The sequence below is a fragment of the Dipodomys spectabilis genome, unplaced genomic scaffold (genome assembly GCF_019054845.1).
Source record: "Dipodomys spectabilis isolate Male_0828 unplaced genomic scaffold, ASM1905484v1 ptg000363l, whole genome shotgun sequence".
Classification (NCBI taxonomy): Eukaryota; Metazoa; Chordata; class Mammalia; order Rodentia; family Heteromyidae; genus Dipodomys; species Dipodomys spectabilis.
In genome coordinates this window covers 3,185,514-3,205,498 of record NW_024871040.1, presented here as the reverse complement: position 1 = coordinate 3,205,498, position 19,985 = coordinate 3,185,514, and the positions used below count along the sequence as shown (strand labels likewise).

The 19,985-nt window shown below is 43.2% G+C and overlaps 1 protein-coding gene across 3 annotated transcripts in view; it reads left to right on the top strand.

Moving 5' to 3' along the window:
• Nucleotides 1-19,985, top strand: part of LOC122095933 (protein HIRA) — a 91,524-nt gene that overhangs the window by 39,164 nt on the left and 32,375 nt on the right. For all 3 annotated transcript variants that reach the window (XM_042666267.1, XM_042666268.1, XM_042666269.1), the window contains 6 exons: nt 1,020-1,133; nt 5,116-5,186; nt 6,038-6,143; nt 9,866-10,084; nt 11,055-11,140; nt 18,815-19,009. In XM_042666267.1, the coding sequence (XP_042522201.1) occupies nt 1,020-1,133; nt 5,116-5,186; nt 6,038-6,143; nt 9,866-10,084; nt 11,055-11,140; nt 18,815-19,009 (791 nt within the window). The remainder of the gene's footprint in view (nt 1-1,019; nt 1,134-5,115; nt 5,187-6,037; nt 6,144-9,865; nt 10,085-11,054; nt 11,141-18,814; nt 19,010-19,985) is intronic.

Sequence of the window (19,985 nt, the reverse complement as noted above, 5' to 3'; positions counted from 1 at the left end):
GAACAAGTATGCTCACCTAAGCCCTGAGTTCAAGCTCCAGTACCAGCAATCACCACCCCCTCCCCCAGAAAAAAACTGTTCTATAAGAAAATTACATCTTTCCTCATTGGAGCCACTGAAGCTCTGTAAGAGATACAGCCTCCTCTGAGGTAGAGACCAGAGTTCAGGGAATGAGCCCCATGATTCCATGTTTTCCAGCCTCTGCACCACTGGCAATTCCTGCCTGCTCCGTGACATGAAGATCCCTCTGTCTCCTTTAAAGAGACATCCGTCTCTAAAGGAGCATTACCCTTAGATGTCATAACTTGGGATTCCAAGAGCTATTACCCATTCCCTCTCAATCCAAGAAGGCAGGAAGTAATTTGGCTTGTGCCTCCAGCCTTTGGTAACTTAACTTCAAGCTTACCTAGGTGCTCAACTCCCTTTGATTGAGCAGCCAGTTAAGGTTACTTTTGTCCCAGGTCAATAGAATCAAGAGGGCCTAGAGCTAAGTAGATCTCTGCTAGATAATGAAGTAACTGTGAATAACAGTGAAGGGGGGGGGGGGGGGAGGGAATTAAATGGTTCCAGTCTCTCCTGCTAATTCTTTTCCCTGAAGAAACGGAGATTGAGCAGATCAAGGGGAGATTGAGCAGATCAAGGTCCACGTAGTCCCTTTGGAGGCTCAGCTCATCCCCAAGTCCTGAGACAGATCTTGTTATATCAAAAGTTGAAAGGGTCAGTTCCAGTAGCTCCCAAGCCCTTTACCTGCTTTCTAGTTCCAAAATGGTGTTAACTTCACACCCTCATTTCAGCATTTACTCATTTAGTGAATCTGTTCACATTTTCTGTCTTCTTGGAGCCTCCATTGCTTCATTAGCAATTGAAGAGAAAATCACACATGCCTAACTAAGCTCAGAGGTTCTGTGAATGAGACTCTCATGTGCTGGGAGGTGGGTTGGGAGTTGTTTCTATGCTTGGGCATAGAGTACATGCTTGGCCCTTGATTACTTATTTTAACCTTTGTTATTTGGCTCTAGAAATTCAATCCAAAAATCTTCAAAAAGAAGCAGAAGAATGGGAGTTCTGCAAAGCCCAGCTGCCCATACTGCTGCTGTGCTGTGGGTAGCAAGGACCGCTCACTCTCTGTATGGGTAAGCCATCTGAGTTTTTGCTAAAGGGTGGGGTGGAAGGCTTAGGCCAATAAGTAGTAAACCTGAAGTCCTGAAAGGGTCTTTACTGCTTTACAAAGTCCTCTTTGTATACTTACACCTTATGCCTGGGATCATCCCCTCCAAACCTGTTGGCTATTCTGCTATGTAGGAAAAAACACTGAAGACTTGGCCCTGAGCCTAGGAGAAGCTACTCTGATCTTTAGCCAAGGCAACTTTGTGTCCAGACTCCAGGAATATACCCTTAGCAGTCAGTGCTTTCTTGTTTTCTTCCTGTTAGAAATAGTTTGTATTGATATGTAACATTTATAAAATGCATTCACCTGAAAATACAGTTCAGTTACATTGTTATATATGGTTATTTCACTGTAACCACTGCCCAGAACACTTCTTGTTCATGCCCAGAAAATATTCCACTCCCAACTGTACCCAGCAGCCACTCTCAAAACCCCTTCCCATTGATAAGTTTTGCTTGCTCTTGAACTTCATATAAAATGTACTTGTGAGCTGGGCACCAATGGCTCATGCCTGTAATCCTAGCTACTCAAGAGGCTGAGATGTGAGGATCACAGTTCAAAGCCTGGAGTCCAGGCAAGAAAAGCTGTAAGACTTATCTCCAATAAACTTCTCAGAAAAGGGCAGAAAGTGGTGCTGTGGCTCAAGTGGTAGAGTGCTGCCCTGAGTTCAAGCCTTAGGACCAGCGCGTGCGCGCGCGCGCACACACACACACACACACACACACTTATATAATGTTTACTCTTTCGTATCTTGCCTTTTTTCCCCTAACTTAGCTTTTTTGTGTATATGTATGCTCAGGTTCTAGGCATTGCCTCTTTGCTTTTTCACTCAAAATGGCATCTTACCATTTGAGCCACACTATTTCTGGCTTTTTGCTCTTTAACTGGAATAAGAAAGAGTCTTTCAGATTTGTCTACTCAGGCCAGCTTTGACCCAGGATCCTCAGATCTTACCCTCCCAAGTAGTTAAAATTACAGGTGTGGTTGCCTGGCTAGCATAAATATTTTTAAGATTTGTGTATGTTGTTGCATTCCACAATAATTTATTCCTATTATCTGTGGTGTTTGAACATATCATAATTTGCTTGTGCATCCTTTTGATGGGCGTTAGTGTTGTTTCAGTTATGAAATATGACTAAAGCTGATATCTTTTTGTTGTTGTTGTTGTTGGTTGTGGAGCCTGAACTCTGGGCCTGGGCACTGTTCCTCAGCTCTTCAGCTCAAGGAGAGCGCTCTACCACTTGAGCCACAGTGCCACTTCCGTCTTTTTCTGCTTATGTAGTGCTGAGGAATAGAACCCAGGGCCTCATGCATGCAAGGCAAACACTCTACCAGTGAGCCACCTTTCCAGCCCCGATGATATCTTTTTGTGGGCATATTTTCCCTCAGTGCTAGGGATCAAATTCAACCTTGTGTGTGTTGGGCAAGTACTGTACCATTGAGCTATATTCTCAGTCCTAGGTTTTCTTGGGACAAGGTCTTGCTCTGTAGCCAATATTGACTTCAAGTGTGAAATCCTCTGCCCCCTAGAATCATTTGATTACAGACACACACTGCCATGCCCAACTTGATTTCATTTCTCTTTAGGTACATACTTAAGAATAGAATAACTAAAGTTTAGTAAAAAGAAGCATCTGGAGCCAGGTGTCAGTGGCTCATCCCTGTAATTCTAGCTACTCAGGAAGTTGAAATCTGAAGGTCTCTTGTTTTGAAGCCAACCTGAGCAGAACAGTTTGTGAGACTCTTATCTCCAACTAACAACCAAAAAGCCAGAAGTGGAGCTGTGGCTCAGTTGGTAGGGCACTAGCCTTTAACAAAAGAGCTCAAGGACAGTACCCCCAAGCCCTGAGTTCATGTCTCCTCGCCCCCACCTCGGAAGTCAGGAACACCAGAAAAAGGGGAGGCAGGGATATGGCTCAAGTGGTAGAATACCTGTCTCTGAAGCATTGTTAAGTTCCTTATCACAAAAGGCTGGTGTTGCCTGACCTCTGGCAACTCCACCTTTACTGTAGGAGGTGTCATGGTACCAAGTACATAACAGCTTATTTAAAATCTGACAAAGTACACACATAGGAATTCTTTTTTTTTTTTTTTTTTTTGGCCAGTCCTGGGGCTTGAACTCTGAGCCTGGGCACTGTCCCTGAGCTTCTTTTACTCAAGGCTAGTGTTGTACTACTTGAGCCACAGAGCCACTTCTAGCTTTTTTGAGTAATTTATTGGAGATAAGAGTCTCACAAAGTCTCCTGCCTAGGCTGGCTTCGAACCACAATCCTCAGATCTCAGCCTCCTGAGTAGCTAGGATTACAGGCATGAACCACTGGCACCCAGCTCACATGTAGGAATTCTTTAATTTAATTTTTTATTTTAATTTATTCATTTATTTTTGCCAGACCTGAGCCTTGAACTCAGGGCCTGGGAACCATCCCTGCACTTCTTTTGCTCAAAGCCAGCACTCTACCACTTGAACCACAGCACCACATCCAGCTTTTCTGTTTATGTGGTGCTGAGGAATCAAACCCAGGACTTCATACATGCAAGGCAAGCACTCTACCAGGACTTCATACGTGCAAGGCAAGCACTCTACCACTAAGCCACACTCCCAGCCCACTTTTTTTTTTGGTAAGGGCCCACTATTCATTTAACATCCACTCCATAACTTGAACCTGCCCTGGTTTTCAGTTCAGGATGTACTCTTTGTTGGGCCCATTCATGTTTTAGAATGCTCATGTCAAGTGGTTGGTCACATAGGCCCAGATTTTTGTGGGGTCTTTTTTTTTTCCCCCCCAGTTGGAGGACTTGAACTCTGGGCCTGGGTGCTGTCCCTAAGCTCTTCAGCTCAAGGCTAGCGCTCTACCACTTGAGCCATAGCACCACTTCTGGTTTTCTGGTGGTTTTATTGGAGATAAGAATCTCATGGACTTTCATGCCTGGGCTGGCTTTGAATTGTGATCCTCAGATATCGCCCCCTGAGTAGCTAGGATTACAAGCATGAGCCACCAGCACCCAGCTTCTGTGGGGTCTTATAGGCACATTCATGGGAGGAAAACTTCCCCCCACTCATAAAAATGGAATTCAGATAGCTCAAACTCCAGCCTCTTCCCCAGGACTGGGACAGTCTTATCTCCTTCCTGACACACTAGTCTGAGCAGCTCAGCATTCCAGACTCTTCAGCAGTACCCATGGGAGTCCACTGCCCTGTGAAGAAGTGTTTTTCCATCCAAGCCTGTGGTTCAGGACTGGCCAATTAACCATGAGAGCTCACTATAGTTGTGGACATGTGGAGTTCAGAGTACATGCCAGCAATATTTGAGTGACTACCTAATGAGCATGTACAAATATGCAGTCAAACAGAAAGTGTTTTCACTAGACATTACGTGTCAAATTTAAAAGCAGGCATAAATACATATTTGCCTCATTTTGGAGAATTAAGTTATTTTTACATGATAGTTTATCTAGTATACTTTGGGTCTGAATTAAGGACCATTTCTACTGACTGTTGTATGTTTGTGAGCTGATAAACACTGCAAAGTAAGCTTGTTGATTTATCTAACTAGCTATACCTGAGCCTTGGGTAATAATGTATCAGAACTCTATGTTATCTATGTCTTGTGTTCCCGCTGAAGCTACATTATCTCCTGCTCTTTCGATCCTCTCTGACTATCCTCAAGACTATAATCCTTCAGCTCTCCTTCCATGCTGCCTTCTTTATTGCCAGCTATGCAAATAAAACCATCTCCCCTGTCAGACCCACTAGCCTTATAGCATGCATACCTCTGGTAGGCTTTGGTTTCCATGGATTAGGTTGTTGGCAGTTGATGTCTAGATTGAGTTGAATATGTAATATGTGTTAGCAAAAACTGACCCAAGCTTCTGAGGTAGTAAAGTGAATTGAGCAGAATATAAAGAGGGTTCACAATCATGGCTTTAACATTTGGTTCTTTTTCTAGCTCACATGTTTGAAACGGCCTCTGGTTGTCATCCATGAACTGTTTGACAAGTCTATCATGGATATTTCCTGGTAAGATGGATTCTTGTTACAGTGCATAGACTTTGATTCTTTTTTTTTTTTTTTTTGGTTCCGGTCGTGGGGTCTGAACTCTGGGCCTGGGCGCTGTCCCTCAGCTCTTCAGCTCAAGGCTAGCGCTCTACCACTTGAGCCACAGCGCCACTTCCGGCTTTTTCCTTTTTGCTTATGTGGTGCTGAGGAATCGAACCCAGGGCCTCAGGCAATGCAAGGCAAGCGCTCTACCACTGAGCCACCTTCCCAGCCCAGTGCATAGACTTTGTTGTTGTTTTTTTTTTTTTTTTTTTTTTTGCCAGTCATGGGGCCTGAACTCTGGGTCTGGGCGCTGTCCCTCAGCTCTTCAGCTCAAGCTAGCGCTCTACCACTGGAGCCACAGTGCCACTTCCGGCTTTTTCTGTTTATGTGGTGCTGAGGAATCGAACCCAGGGCCTCATGCTTGTAAGGCATGCACTCTACCGCTGAGCCACCTTCTCAGCCCCAGTGCATAGACTTTGAAAGGATACGAAACCTCCTGCCCCATTCACAGGTAGTGTAAATCCCAAAGTGCAGTTTGCCCACAATTCAACATCTAGCTGCTCTGCACTTGCTGTGTGGGAATGACTAGGCTGGGATAGGATGTACAAATAGGAAAAGTCTTCTCAGACAAACTGGGGTCTGTAGGTTTTATAGAAGACTGTCTTCTCGAGATGCTTTTTAAAATGATTTTAGAGATACTGGGCACATATTTCTAGAACTAAAGATTTGCCTTTGGCCTTTAGGGCATGATCATTACCCCTCTTTAACCATTTGTCATCGAGTCTTCCTCAGGCACTTGCTCCCATCCTGCTTACAGCTGTCTCTTTCAGGACTCTGAATGGTCTGGGCATTCTGGTATGCTCCATGGATGGCTCTGTGGCATTCCTTGACTTCTCTCAGGATGAACTCGGAGACCCCCTGAGTGAGGAAGAAAAGGTAGGCTGGCAGCCTGCATGGTGCTGCACGCTTTGTGGCTACAGAAATAGTCACAATCTGAGACCCCTGCCATTGCAACACTTTCTTGAGAGATATGCACACATTATTTAAGTATTATGGAGTGTTTGCTTTTTAAAGAATGTAATTTTTATCTTCTTTGCAAAATAGATTAATAAAAATAAGTCTATTCATGTCAGAAACAACTTTCAGAATAAGTCTCTATACAAGTCAGAAACAACTTTCAGAATTAAGAATAATTGGTATTTCTTCTTGAAATCATGATAACTCCCCCCCTTATCTTCCTCCCTCCCCCCTCTTCCCCCCCACCCCCCGCCACCCTAGGGAGTCTTTCACTCTAGAAGGAGCTGGAGTCAGTCCCCAGGGCTCCCTCTTCTTGTCACTTTCCCTAGCCCATTGTCTTGTGCTGACATAGAAGCAATTATAACTATAACCTTAGTTATTCTTAATATTTCCTGTTCGTCAGAGTCTGGGTCATGTGCTTTGCATGTATATTTCATTTAAATCACAGCAAATCCTTACAGAGGGACTTACAGGTACTGGAGACTGAACTCAGGACCTTGCACATGTTAAGCAAGTGCTCTACCAACTAAGCTATATTCCTGGCTGCAGTGACTTGTTTTAGCAAGTCTGTTAAAATTGGAGAACCATTGGTGCAGTTAACTGGAAACAAGTATTAGAAGCAAATGATTCCATGGAGATATGTTTCTGTTATTTTTACTTTTATTTTTTCTTATTATAAAGATGATGTACAGAAGGGTTACAGTTACATAAGTCAGGTTAAAGCATACATTTCTTTTTGGACAATGTCACCCCTTCCCTCACACCGTCTCCCAGTTTTCCCCTCCCACGCTTACCTACAAGTTACATAATTCATTTTCAACATAGTGTCTAGTGAGTACCATTGTTGCATTTGTTTACCCCTCCTGATTTCATACATTGTATTTGTATGTATTTGTATTGTGCTTTCTTTTTCTGCTCTGTATCTTTTCTCACTCTCCCCCCTCCCATTTAATTTATTTCTGCAGTTCTTTTTACCCTAAATGCCATAACAAAGAACTGAGGCATTTGGGGAAGAGGGATTTTACCTGTTTCATTGGTGAGGTAACTATACCTCAGAAAATAGAATGGCTTTTTGCCAAGACTATATGGGACTGTGATGTACAAGAACAGAAATGAAATCAGGTTGATTGCCTTTGAGCTCGACCTCCTCTCTTTTGTGTTCTGCTTGCAGCAGTGGAGCCTGTGTGCTCTTTTTGGAAGGGTTTGGGAAAGGCTCTGCTTTACTTGTCATGAGAACAGGAAAGTGTAGTTCCTACACACAGACCCTTAGTGATATATCATATTTATTTTTTATTTATTTATTTTGTTGGTCATGGGACTTGAACTCTGGGCCTGGGTGCTGTCCTTTAGCTCTTCAGCTCAAGGTGAGCACTGTGTCACTTGAGCTACAGCACCACTTCCAGTTTTCTTTTTTTTTTGGGGGGGGGGGGGGGGGAATCCGGTCATGGGGCCTGAACTCTGGGCCTGGGCGCTGTCCCTCAGCTCTTCAGCTCAAGGCTAGCACTCTACCACTTGAGCCACAGCGCCACTTCCAGCTTTTTTTCTTTTTGCTTATGTGGTGCTGAGGAATCAAACCCAGGGCCTCAGGCATGCAAGGCAAGCCCTCTACTACTGAACCACCTTCCCAGCCCCCACTTCTAGTTTTCTGAGTGGTTTATTGGAGATAAGAGTCTCATAGACTTTCCTGCCCAGGTTGGCTTTGAACCATGATCCTCAGATCTCAGCCTTCTGAGTAGCTAGGATTACAGGTGTGAGCCACCAGTGCCCAGCTATCATATTTAATTGTCTGAAAGGAGCCCTATGAAAGTACAGCAGGTCAGTAACTCTCCCATTAGTGAAACTCTTGCTTGAAAAAGCTTCCTCTTAACCTACTTTAGGATCCTCTCCAAAAGATATAAACCCCTTGAAGATAAGGGTCTGCCTAGAGCACTGCCCCTAAACTAGAGCCTAGTACTTTCTGTCAGTCTTTAATGAAGGGATAAGTGTCTCGATGGCCTTGAGTCACTGTTATCACATACCCAGCTTTGCTTTTTACCCCCTTAAAGGGTAAATGTTGGAGCCTATTAAAAACTCCATCTAGGGGCTGGGAAGTTGGCTCAGTGGTAGAGCACTTGCCTTGCATGCCTGAGGCCCTGGGTTCGATTCCTCAGCACCATATAAGCAAAAAGAAAAAAAAAAAGCCGGAAGTGGCGCTGTGGCTCAAGTGGTAGAGTGCTAGCCTTGAGCTGAAGAGCTGAGGGACAGCACTCAGGCCCAGAGTTCAAGCCCCACAACCGGACCAAAAAAAAAAAACTCCATCTAGTTTACCATTTTCCAAATCACTGCAAGGTCTAAGAAACACTAGGGGGAAAGCCAGACACCAGTGGCCCATGTCTGTAAGTCTAGCTACTCAGAAGGCTAAAAGTCTGTGAGACTCTTATCTTCACCAAAAAGCCAGATGGGATGCTGTAGCTCAAGTGGTTGACTACTAGCCTTGAACACAAAGACTCAGGGACAGAGCCCAAACATTGAGTTCAAGCCCCAGGACTTCAAGTCCCAAAAGGGAGGGAGGGAAGGAGGGAGGGGGGAAAAGGGGGAGGAGAGAAGAGAGACATTAGGAAAACCTGTCTTGAGATTCCAGGAAATGAATTTTGGAGGTGAGGGGAAACCAAGATGGCAGAAGAAAGATTCCTGACTAAACCTAGGACCTACAGGAATGAATGTTAACATCCTTCTCCACTCCCCTTCCTGGGAAGCTGCAACCAACCTCACCTTCCCAGGATCTTGTGGTATAAAGCAGATGCCCATTAACTATAATTCATGTTCTGAGTAGAATCTGAATATCCTGAAGATTATTTGCATAATCATTCCTCCTTTTCTTGGGTTGCTATCTAGCTATGGCACAGGACTAATAGGGCCTAAGAGAATAGGAGAGGACTTTTTTTAGCAGGTCCACAGGAGAGTAGACAGGGGTCTCCCAAACCTGGTATGCCAAGCCTCCCTTGCTCTTAGAGACACTGTGAGTCCTGCCATGAGGCTGAAGTCTACTAACAAAAGCATACTGGTTCTAATGGATTGTTGAAGGTCCCTGAAGTGGAGCCTTCAATAAGAGCCTTAAGTTAGTAAAACGGCACCCAGATATCAGTCAAGATGGTATCTCTTGGGGCTGAGGAGGTGGCTCAGTGGTACAATGCTCGCCTAGCATGCATGAGGCCCTGGGTTCAATTCCTCAGTACCACATGCACAGAAAAAGCCGGAAGTGGCACTGTGGCTCAAGTGGTAGAGTGCTAGCCTTGAGAGAATAAAAAAAGAAACTCAGGGATAGCGCCCAGGCCCAGAGTTCAAGCCCCAGGACTGGCAAAAAAAAAAAAAAAAGATGGTATCTCTTGTCATATAGTCTAGATCCAGACCATGTAGTGTTTTCTTACCATTATTTCACTATTATTGCCAGCTATAGATACATAGAAGCTGTAACATATCATGAGAGCTTGAGACTTCAAGAGTTATCTGGACAGAGTTGGGCAGGAAGTGATATAGAGCTGGCCTCCCAAGCCCTTCTGCTCTTAGAGCAAGTAGACTCCACATTGCACCCACTGGTGGGTATCACTGACCATGGTGGTATTCATCAGCATGTCAAATCAACCTCTCCCTGCTTCTGGCAGAGCCGCATTCATCAGTCCACCTATGGCAAGAGTCTAGCCATCATGACCGAGGCCCAGCTCTCCACAGCTGTCATTGAGAACCCTGCGATGCTCAAGTACCAGAGGAGGCAACAGCAGCAGCAGCAACTGGACCAGAAGACTGCTACAGCCAGGGAGATGGGCTCAGCTTCTTCAGTAGCAGGTGTTGTCAATGGAGAGAGTCTGGAAGATATCAGGAAGGTGAGTGAGGGTTTGTCCCATGGCACTGAGGATGGAGCAAAGGAAATAGGCAGGTGGGCCATAACATAGGCAGTCTGAAGAGAGCACAAAGGATGGGGCCATAGATATCAGTGATGGGGAAGAGAGTATGTGTTGAGCCTGAGATATGACCTGTAGTCAGCCAGGACCAATTGGCCATTGCCTAAAGCTTCATGGGGGTACTAAGGTTTCAAAGCATCTTCATCAGCTGGGCCCTGGTGGCTCACACCTGTAATTCTAGCTACTCAGGAGGCTGAGATGTGAGGTTCACCGTTCAAAGCCATCCTGGACAGGAAAGTCTTATCTCCAATTAACCACCAGAAGACCTAAAATAGCGTTATGGTTCTAAGTGGTAGAGCACTAATCTTAAGCTGAAGAGCTCAGGGACAGGGCCCAGACCCACAGTTCAAACCTCACCACTGGTTGGGGGGCAGGGTGTGGGGTGGCAGAGCAGGGGGCCATGCTCTGAGTAGCTGGCTTAGTTAGCCTCAATGTACTGTAGAAAGGCTGTAGAAAGAGTTAGAATACATTTCCTTATTAAAGGCTTTGGTTTCCCAAATCTATCATTGTGAGGTATAATTGACAAACAAAAAACTACACTTATTTAACATTTACTACTTAGCAATGAATCAGACACAGAAGTACAAATGGTACTGGTAACACTTGTATGAGAAATCTAAATTAACCAAACTCACAGAGCAGATTAGTATGGTAGGTACCAGGGGCCCTGGGAAGAGGAAATGGAAGTATTAATCCAAGGGAACAAAGGCCCATTTACTCAGTTCTGTTAACAATCCTGTATCATATACTTAATTGGGTGAGAGCATAGAGCTTATGCTAAATGTTCTTATCACAAAGAGAATAAGGAGCAACTTTTTTTTTTTTTTGAAATTTTTGGACTAGTTGGCAGAAACGTTTCCATTTATTCATTTATATGACTTTACTTTCCCAGAACCTTTTGAAGAAACAAGTTGAAACACGGACAGCAGATGGTCGGAGAAGAATCACACCTCTCTGCATAGCACAGCTGGACACTGGGTACTCATTCATTCACCGAACTTTCTGTGATCTTCTCTGGGAGGTCTTCCTCTCTCCTTTAGCCAGTTAGTACTTTCCTAGTTAGGGTCTTCACAGACTTGGGCCAACCTGACTCCTACAATGTGGAAGCACCAGTCTCAAGGCCAGCCTCCCAGCAGCCTCAGAGGCCCATCCTCCTCCAAGTTCTGTGCACTTGAGTCCTACGGAAGGAGAGAGGCCTGAGATAACCTAGACCAGATTGCTTCCTCAGACTAGTGCCCTTACTGCACTCACCACTGCGAGCCACCGGAGATCAAGCAGGGAAAGAAGTCACACTGATTTATTTATTTATTTTTGTTTGTAAATATACCTCCTTTTCTGATTTTTGAAAGGTATATATGCACATTGCTGAAATTTTAGAAAATAGTAAAAGCCCCCAGAGTATAAGCATTCTCCATAATCCAGTCTCTGTTAACATTCTGATGTCTATGTTTCAGTCTTTTCCCTACCCTTGACCTTTTGTTCACTTAAATAGTTCTCTGCAGCATTTGCTTGCTGCCTATCCTGGTTCCTGTCCTGTGAATGCGCCAGGACTTACTAAAACTGCTTGTTAATTGCAGACTTGGAGTGTGTGTCCAGTTTTTTTGTTACAAAAATTTTTGTTATTATAAATGAGTCTTTGAGCACATCATGACTGTTTCCTCAGAATGATTTCTAGAAGTGCAGCTGGGCAAAAAGTAAGTAGGGCTCAGAGACACATTTCCCTGTGGGAGCAAAGAGCTGGAGTGTGGATTCCTTCCTCCTTTGCCGCTGTCTTCATGTCAGTAGTCATGCTTGCTTTTGATTTTTGTTCTCTAGAAATGGTATATGTTGATTCAGTGGATAGTAAAGACTTGTGAGAAAGCAGCAGACCCCATTGTCCCAGGCACCTCCCATATGTTTTATATTTAGAAGGTGAGCAGTCTATTCAAGGCATCAGGAGGTCCTTCATTGAAACCATGCACAGAAATCCACATTTTCGCTGGTACTCACTTGAACCATACACTCTACTGACAGTATTTTGCTGGTTAATTGGAGATGAATTTCTCAGATTTGTCTGCCCAGTCTGGCTTTAAACCATGCACAGAATTGCTTTTGTTCTTTTTTTTTTTTTTTTGGTCGGTTGTGGGGCCTGAACTCTGGGCCTGGATGCTGTCCCTCAGCTCTTCAGCTCAAGGCTAGTGCTCTACCACTTGAACCACAGTGCCACTTCAAGCTTTTTCTGTTTATGTGGTGCTGAGGAATCCAACCCAGGGTCTCATGCATGCGAGGCAAGTACCACCACTGAGCCACCTTCCAGCCCCTGTTCTAAACAAGTAGCAACCAATTAGAAAAATATTTGTTAAATCCAGAATGAAGAAACAAATATTCAGAGTGATTTTTTTATCCATCCATGAACTGTTCCAAATCTCCCTTGAAAAGCTACAAGACTTTCATCTATATAGTATGCTGACTCTCCCTTTCAGGTTAGATGTGAAGGCCCAGAGGGCCCAGTGGGTAGATGCCTGGTCAGATGACTCCTTTTTCCTCTAATCCTTTTTTTTTTTTTTTTTTATGCAGGTCCTGGGGCTTGAACTCATGGCCTAGACACTGTTCTGAGCTTTTTGTGCTCAAGGGCAGCTTCCTACCACTTGAACGACAATTCCATTTCTGGCTTTTTTTTTTTGTAGTTAATTGGGGATAAGAATCTCAGACTTCCTTGTCCAGGCTGGTAATCCTTAGATGATCTCAGTCTCCTGTGTAATCAGGATTATAAACTTGAGTCCTGGTGCCCAGGACCTTTTTCCATTGTGAGCCTACAGTAATAGCTCTTATTATCATTATCTCATGAGACTGATTGTGTGAATGTGCTTTGAACACTGCTAGCCCTGTGGCAGTAGGGGGTGGTACTTCTGCTGATGGTTCCAAACCTGTTGTTCTGTGGGTCTTGCTAACTAAGCCTTATGTGGTGAGGAGGAAGGAGATAAGAGACTTCATAGCTGGCCTTGAGCCATTTGTTTCTGGCACCAACACTTGATTCCCTTTCTGTGAGTGTGGGTGTGGGTGTGTATGGGTAGGTGTGTGTGTGCCCATAGTAGGATTGAAGTCAGCCGCAAATTTTCATTCCACTTTTTCAATCATGGCTGGTACTCTGTCCCCTGAGCCACATACTCTACTGCCAGTATTTTGCTGGCTAACTGGAGATGGATCTCTCAGATTTGTCTGCCCAGTCTGGCTTTGAACCATGATTGTTAAGGCTTTGAACCATGATTGTTAAGAAAGGAAGAACAAATATTCAGAGTGATTTTTCAAGAAAAAAATCACAGATAAAGAATAAATCAAGCCAGGTGCCTGTAATCCTAGCTACTAGAAGGCTGAGATCTGAAGATTGTGGTTCAGAGCCAGCCCAGGCAGGAAAGTCCGTGAAACTCATCTCCAATTAACCACCAAAAAACCGAAGTGGCGCTGTGGCTCAAGTAGAGTGCTTGCCTTGAGCTAAAGAGCTCAAGGTCAGCACCGAGGCTCCACAACTGACAAAAATAAATAAATAAATAAAATCAAGAGCCAATGACTCACACTCGTAATCCTAGCTAATCAGGAAGCTGAGATCTGAAGATCATGGTTCAAAGCCAGTCGGGACAGAAAAGGCCCTGTGAGACTCTAATCTCCAATTAACCATTCAAAAACCACAAGTGGAGCTGTGCCTCAAAGTGGTGGAGCACTAACCTTGAGCAAAAAGAGCTCGGGGATAGCGTCCAGGCTCTGAGTTCAAGTTCCAAGACTAACAAAGCAAATCAAGGGTTGGAGACTAGGCTGAGCTGGTGTGAGTGCCAGTCAATGATCCAAAAACATCAGATACTAGGTTTGAGTCCTGTTCACTAAAGAAAAAAAAAAAAAACAAAAAAAACCCCGAAAGGCCAGGTTAAAGCTCAAGTGATAAGTGAGTTCAAACCCCAGTATTACCCCCCAAAAAAGAATAAAAATATAATAAAAAAAACTTAAAAAAAAAAGAAAAGAAAAAGAATAAAAACAATGAGAACTTTCTGCTGCACACTGTGCAACTAAATTTAAAAAATGATTTTTTTTTATAAGACAAGAATTCAATGGCTGGCCTCTACATTACCATGTGGCCCAGGCTAGCCTTGAATTCATAGTCCTGCTTCAACCTCTGTAGTGCTGGTGTTGTAGGCACAAACTACCATGCCTGACTCTAAAGGCATAATTTTTTTTAGAAAATATAATTGTTAAATGTAAAAAATTGTTACAGAAGAAATACAAGACATTTGTCAAAAAGTTAAGTCTACCCAAGTTAAGTCAGCAAACCAAGAATTTACAGGGAAATTCTAACAAACTCTTAAGGAATAGATAATTAATACTGTCTTACAAAGAAGACAAGAAGAACAACTTGCAAACTTATTTTATGTTTGTGCTGGTACTGGGACTTGAACTACACTGTCCCTTAGCTTTTTCACGCAAGGTTGGCACTTTACCACTTGAACTACAGCTACACTTTCTGTTTTATTGCTAGTTAACCAGCACAAACTTACAAATTCTTGTTTATAGTGGGACACATGGTATGTCTCGGGTATCCAGGAGGCTAAGGTAGAAAGATAACTTGAGCAAAGGAGTTCAAGACTAGCCGCTGCAACATAGTAAAGCTCTGTCTAAAGAGAAAAAAAGCAGTAGCAAAGGTAGAAAATATTAATTACAAATCAATTTTATATCTTAGTGTTGGTATAAATCTAAACAAAACAGTAATAAGTAGAACTTTGCGGCATGTTGAGGTTAGTACTCATGACCAAGTAAAGTTTATTACAGGGAATCCAGGAGGTTCAGATTTGTGAGAACTATTAGTTTAAGTCTACATGTCAAAAGAAATAGGAACTGCTGACACAGCCTATAATCCTAGCTACTCAGGAAGCTGAGATCTGAGAATCATAATTTGAAGCCAGCCTGGGCATAAAAGTTCATAAGAAGCTTATTTCCAACTAGCCCCCAAAAGCCAGAAGTAGAGCTGTGACTGAGGTGGTAGGGTGCAAGCTTTGAGGAAAAAAGCCAACAGAGAACATGAGGCACCCTGAGTTAAAGCCCCAGTACTGCTGCAGAAAAGAAACAAGAGTATGGGAGGGGAGGAGAGGAGTAAAAAGAAAAGAGAAAAATGGTATGATCACCTGCAGAGATGCTTCATAAATTTTAACATTATTCTGAGTTAATTAAGTGAGATTAGACGAATGTTTCCTTATTGCAATAAATTGTCTTACTTCAAATAGAATTTAGAAACTAAACTTTTTAGTGTTAGGACTATAATTTAACATAGTTTTAGAAGCCCCAGTCTATCCGTTAGACAAGAATAAACTGGAAAGAAGAATGTAAAATGTATCATTTAAAGATGAAGAAAGAATTGGGTGCCAATAATACTATAGCTACTCAGGAGGCAGAGATCTGAGGATTGTAGTTCAAAGTCAGCCTGTGCAGAAAAGTCTGTGAGACTCTTAATCTCCAATTAAATCACAGAAAAGGCTGGAAGTGACATGTGTCTCAAGTGGTAAGAGTGCTAGCCTTGAATACAGAGAAGCTAAAGGCCCAAGCCCTGAGTTCAAGCTCCAGGACTGGCAAAAAAAAAAAAAAAAAGACAGTAGAGCTAGCATGGTGGTACATAGTTTTTGATCCCAGCATTCAGGAGGTTGAGGTAGGAAGACTGAAAAACACTTTCGTGGATTTTTGTTTGTTGGCTATTACTGAGGTTTAAACTCAGGGCATTGAGCTTGCTTGGCTAGCACTCTACCACTTGAGCTTCCAGTTTGGCTTTTTCTAGTGATTTTGGAGGTGCTGTCTTATGGCATGCCCAGAAGGGCTCAGAATTTGAGGGCAGCTGGGACTTCATAATGAGACTTTGTTTCAAAAAAAAAAGTAAAGTAACTAGATATGATCAATATGAGATCCTAACCTTTAGAAGACAGAAGAAATGAGCCAAGGGGCTGGGAATGTGGCTTAGTAGTAGAGTGCTTGCCTTGCATGCATGAAGCCCTGGATTCCATTCCTCAGCATTGCATAAACAGAAAAAGCCAGAAGTGGTGCTGTGGCTAAAGTGGTAGAATGCTAGCCTTGAACACAGAGAAGCTAAAGGCCCAGGCCCTGAGTTCAAGCTCCAGGACTAGAAGGAAGGAAGGAAGGAAGGAAGCTACTTAGAAGGCTGAGCTCTGAAGATGATAGTTGAAAGATAGCCCAGACAAATAAGTCTCACAGAGACTTTTACCTCCAGTTAACTACCTAAAAGCTGGATGTGGAGGTGTGGCAAGTGTTAGAACTCCAACCTTAGGTGAAAAAGCTAAGGGCCAGTACCCACGCTCTGAGTTCAAGCCTCAGTACTGGCACCAAAAAAAAAAAGAAGATGAAGAAGAGGAGGAGGAGGAAGAAGAAGAAGAAGAAGTACAAGAAGAATCAATCACGTCTTCAAATGAAATACTTAAGATGTAACAAGAAATATAAACAAAAGGAAAAAATGAAGGCAGTCTCACTCTATATTGCCCAAATTACTCATCAAAATATGTGCCATTAATTAGTTAGGATGACTGAAAGAAGTCAGTTCTCCATAAACATATCAATTTAACATGAGCAAATACAACTAATCAAATCTTTCAGAATCAGAAAGGTGGGTGTTGGTGGCTCAAGCCTTTAACCCTACCTACTCAGGAGGCTGAGATCTGAGGCTAATGGTTCAAAGCCAACCCAGACAGGAAAGTCTGTGAGATACTTATCTTTAATTAGCCACCAGAAAACTAGAAGTGGAACTGTGGCTCAAAATGATAGAGCACTAGTCTTGAGCAGAAGAGTTCAGAGACAGCACCTAAGCCCTGAGTTCAAGCTCTAGGACTAGGACACCAAATATATATATATTCCGAAATGTAATCTTGAAGTTATGTGGAAAAGTACATAGGAAAAGCTGCAGTATTTCTGAAATAAAGGTTAATCAGGGAAGATTCTCTTCACCAGCAATTAAAACGGTAGGGTACTGACACATAACTAGAGCAATGGGACACAGCAGTAATTTCCAGAAAAGACTCAGATGTTCACATGAGATTTGAAGGTTGTGTTCTATATTCATGATGAAACATATGCTAATTCAATAGATGAAAACCAGGTCTACCTACCATGCTAGCGAGAAACAGTTAAATCCTAACTTCAGAAATGTGACATCTCAGACATTGTTTGTTTAATGTTATTTTTTTGTTGACTAAAATATTTTTGTTTAAAATTTTTGAAAAAAATATTCTTACAATCTCAAGAGGTAAAAAATGAATATTCAAGTCCAGGGGCTGGGAAGGTGGCTCAGTGGTAGAGCGCTTGCCTTGCATGCCTGAGGCCCTGGGTTCGATTCCTCAGCACCACATAAGCAAAAAGAAAAAAAGCCGGAAGTGGCGCTGTGGCTCAAGTGGTAGAGTGCTAGCCTTGAGCTGAAGAGCTGAGGGACAGCGCCCAGGCCCAGAGTTCAGGCCTGGGACCGGACCCCCCCAAAAAAATATATATATATTCAAGGCCATTGCCAGTGGCTCATACCTATAATCCTAGCTACTCAGGAGGCTGAGATCTGAGGATCCTTGAAAGCCAGCCTGGCAGACAAAGGCATGAGACTCTTACCTCCAATTAACCAGCAAAAAGCCATAAATAGAGGTGTAGTTCAAGGCGTGGCACGAGCCATGAGAGAAAAAGCTTCAAGAGAGTTTGAAAACTGGAATTCAAGTCCTACCACCAACATTAAAAAAAAAAAAAATAGTTTTCTACTCAGGGGCTAAGATCCAAGATCACAGTTCAAAGCCAGCTCAGACAGTAAAGTTGATGACTCTTCCAGTTAATCACCAAAAAAGCCAGAAGTGTTGTCTCTCAAGTGATGGAGCATAGCCTTGAGCAAAAATGCTCTAGCATCCAGGCCTTGAGTTCAAGCCGTAGAAACAACACACACCAAAAAGTGACATCTTGAGTTCAAGCCGTAGAAACAACACACACCAAAAAGTGACATTTTGCTTCATGCCTATAATCCTAGCTACTCAGAAGGCTGAGATCCAGAGAAGGCTTAATGAAAGTAAGGCCTTCAGTACACTGCCTATTCTTCCCTCTTAAGACCCATAGTTTCCTTTTAAATCCTCTGAAATCAGAGTGCATTACACTGTTAATGCATCTGACTACTAGAATGAGTGCATTGTTGTTTTTCTTAGTGGTCCATGTAGCACTGCTACATCATAGATTCAAATAAGCTATATGAAGAGTCTTTCCTTTTTTAAATTGTGTGTGTGTATTTGTACTACAGTACTAGAGCTTGAATTTAGAGCCTAGGCACTGGCCATTAGCTTTTTTGGTTTAAGCAAGCACTCTACCCCTTGACTACTGCACTCCCAGCTTTTGCTAATTGTAGATAATTGTAGGTAAGAGTCTCATGGACGAGCTGTGAACTACAATCCCCAGATCTCAGCCTTTTGAGTAGCTACCATCACCTGGCTTCATTTCCTTTTGGCTTTTCTGTATTCCAAATTATCTACCCTAAGAATATGTTACTTCTAGGTAAAAAATAAATAAAATAAAAGTATAAGTACTTGATATCTTCTTTTCTTATATCTTATTTACTTATAAAGTACTTGGTATCTTATTTTCCTACTGACTTTTGTTCTCACTTGACAACAGGGACTTCTCCACGGCCTTCTTTAACAGCATCCCACTCTCCGGCTCCCTGGCAGGCTCCATGCTCTCCTCTCCTAGCAGTCAGCAGTTACTGCCACTGGACACCAGTACCCCCTCTTTCGGCGCCTCGAAGCCTTGCACAGAGCCTGTGGTGGCCACTGGTGCCAGGCCTACAGGCGAATCTGTCAGTAAGGACAGGTTAGTGAATGCCAAGGTTTGGTTCCTTCTGGGGAAAGCTCAAATTTGGACATTGATTCTGAGGATGTGAATTTCATTCTGTTTTCCATGATCCCTTCAATTTAAAAGAGAGAGAAAGATAATAAATGTTAAATGTTTGATTTCAGATGAGGGCTTCTTCAGAATGAAAGACCTGTTCAGGAGAGTCTTGACACAGTGCTACTGAGCATTAGGGTATAAAGCTTGGGAATCTGCCAGTGAGATGCCACCTGTCATTGTCCTGCTTTTTCTCACATTCACATTGGAAGTAGCCTCAGGTTTCTGGAGCTTTGTCCTCCACTTTACTGTGCTATGAGCCTCACCCACCATTCATCTTAGATAGGGCACTGATGTGAACAAGCAGACTCTCTTCACACACTAGAATAAATTTACTTCAAGGCTGTGTTTTCACAGACCATTCACAGGCTAGAGGGAGGGCATGAATAAGAGGTAGGCATGAGCTGGGCACTGGTGACTCAAGCTAATAATCCTAGTTACTCAGGAGGCTGAGATTTAAGGATTGTGGCTCAAAGCCAGCCTGGGCAAGAAAGCCTATGAGACCCTTATGTCCAATTAATCACCAGAAACCACAAATAGTGCTATGGCTCAAGTGGTAGAGCGATTGCCTTGAGATGAAGAGCTCAGGGACAGCACCCAGGCCCAGAGTTCAAGCCCCACAACCAACCCCCAAAAAAAGACCGATTGCAGCCTCAGGCCATTTACTTGATAGGTCCTTGTCTTCAGGAAGGGTGGAAGCTGATGGGAAAGAGGCAACTACAATGTTGCAAGGTATATTCTGGGATCTTTTGGAAGAAAGTGGCAAGCCATGAGAAGCAATTGTTGCATAGATAGATCTCAGGCTTTTCAGAAAGCATCCCTGGGGCACACACAAGCTAAGCCAGGGCAGAAAGGTGGGGAATAGGGATGCTGGCAAGAGCAGAACTCTGAGGTCCTGAAA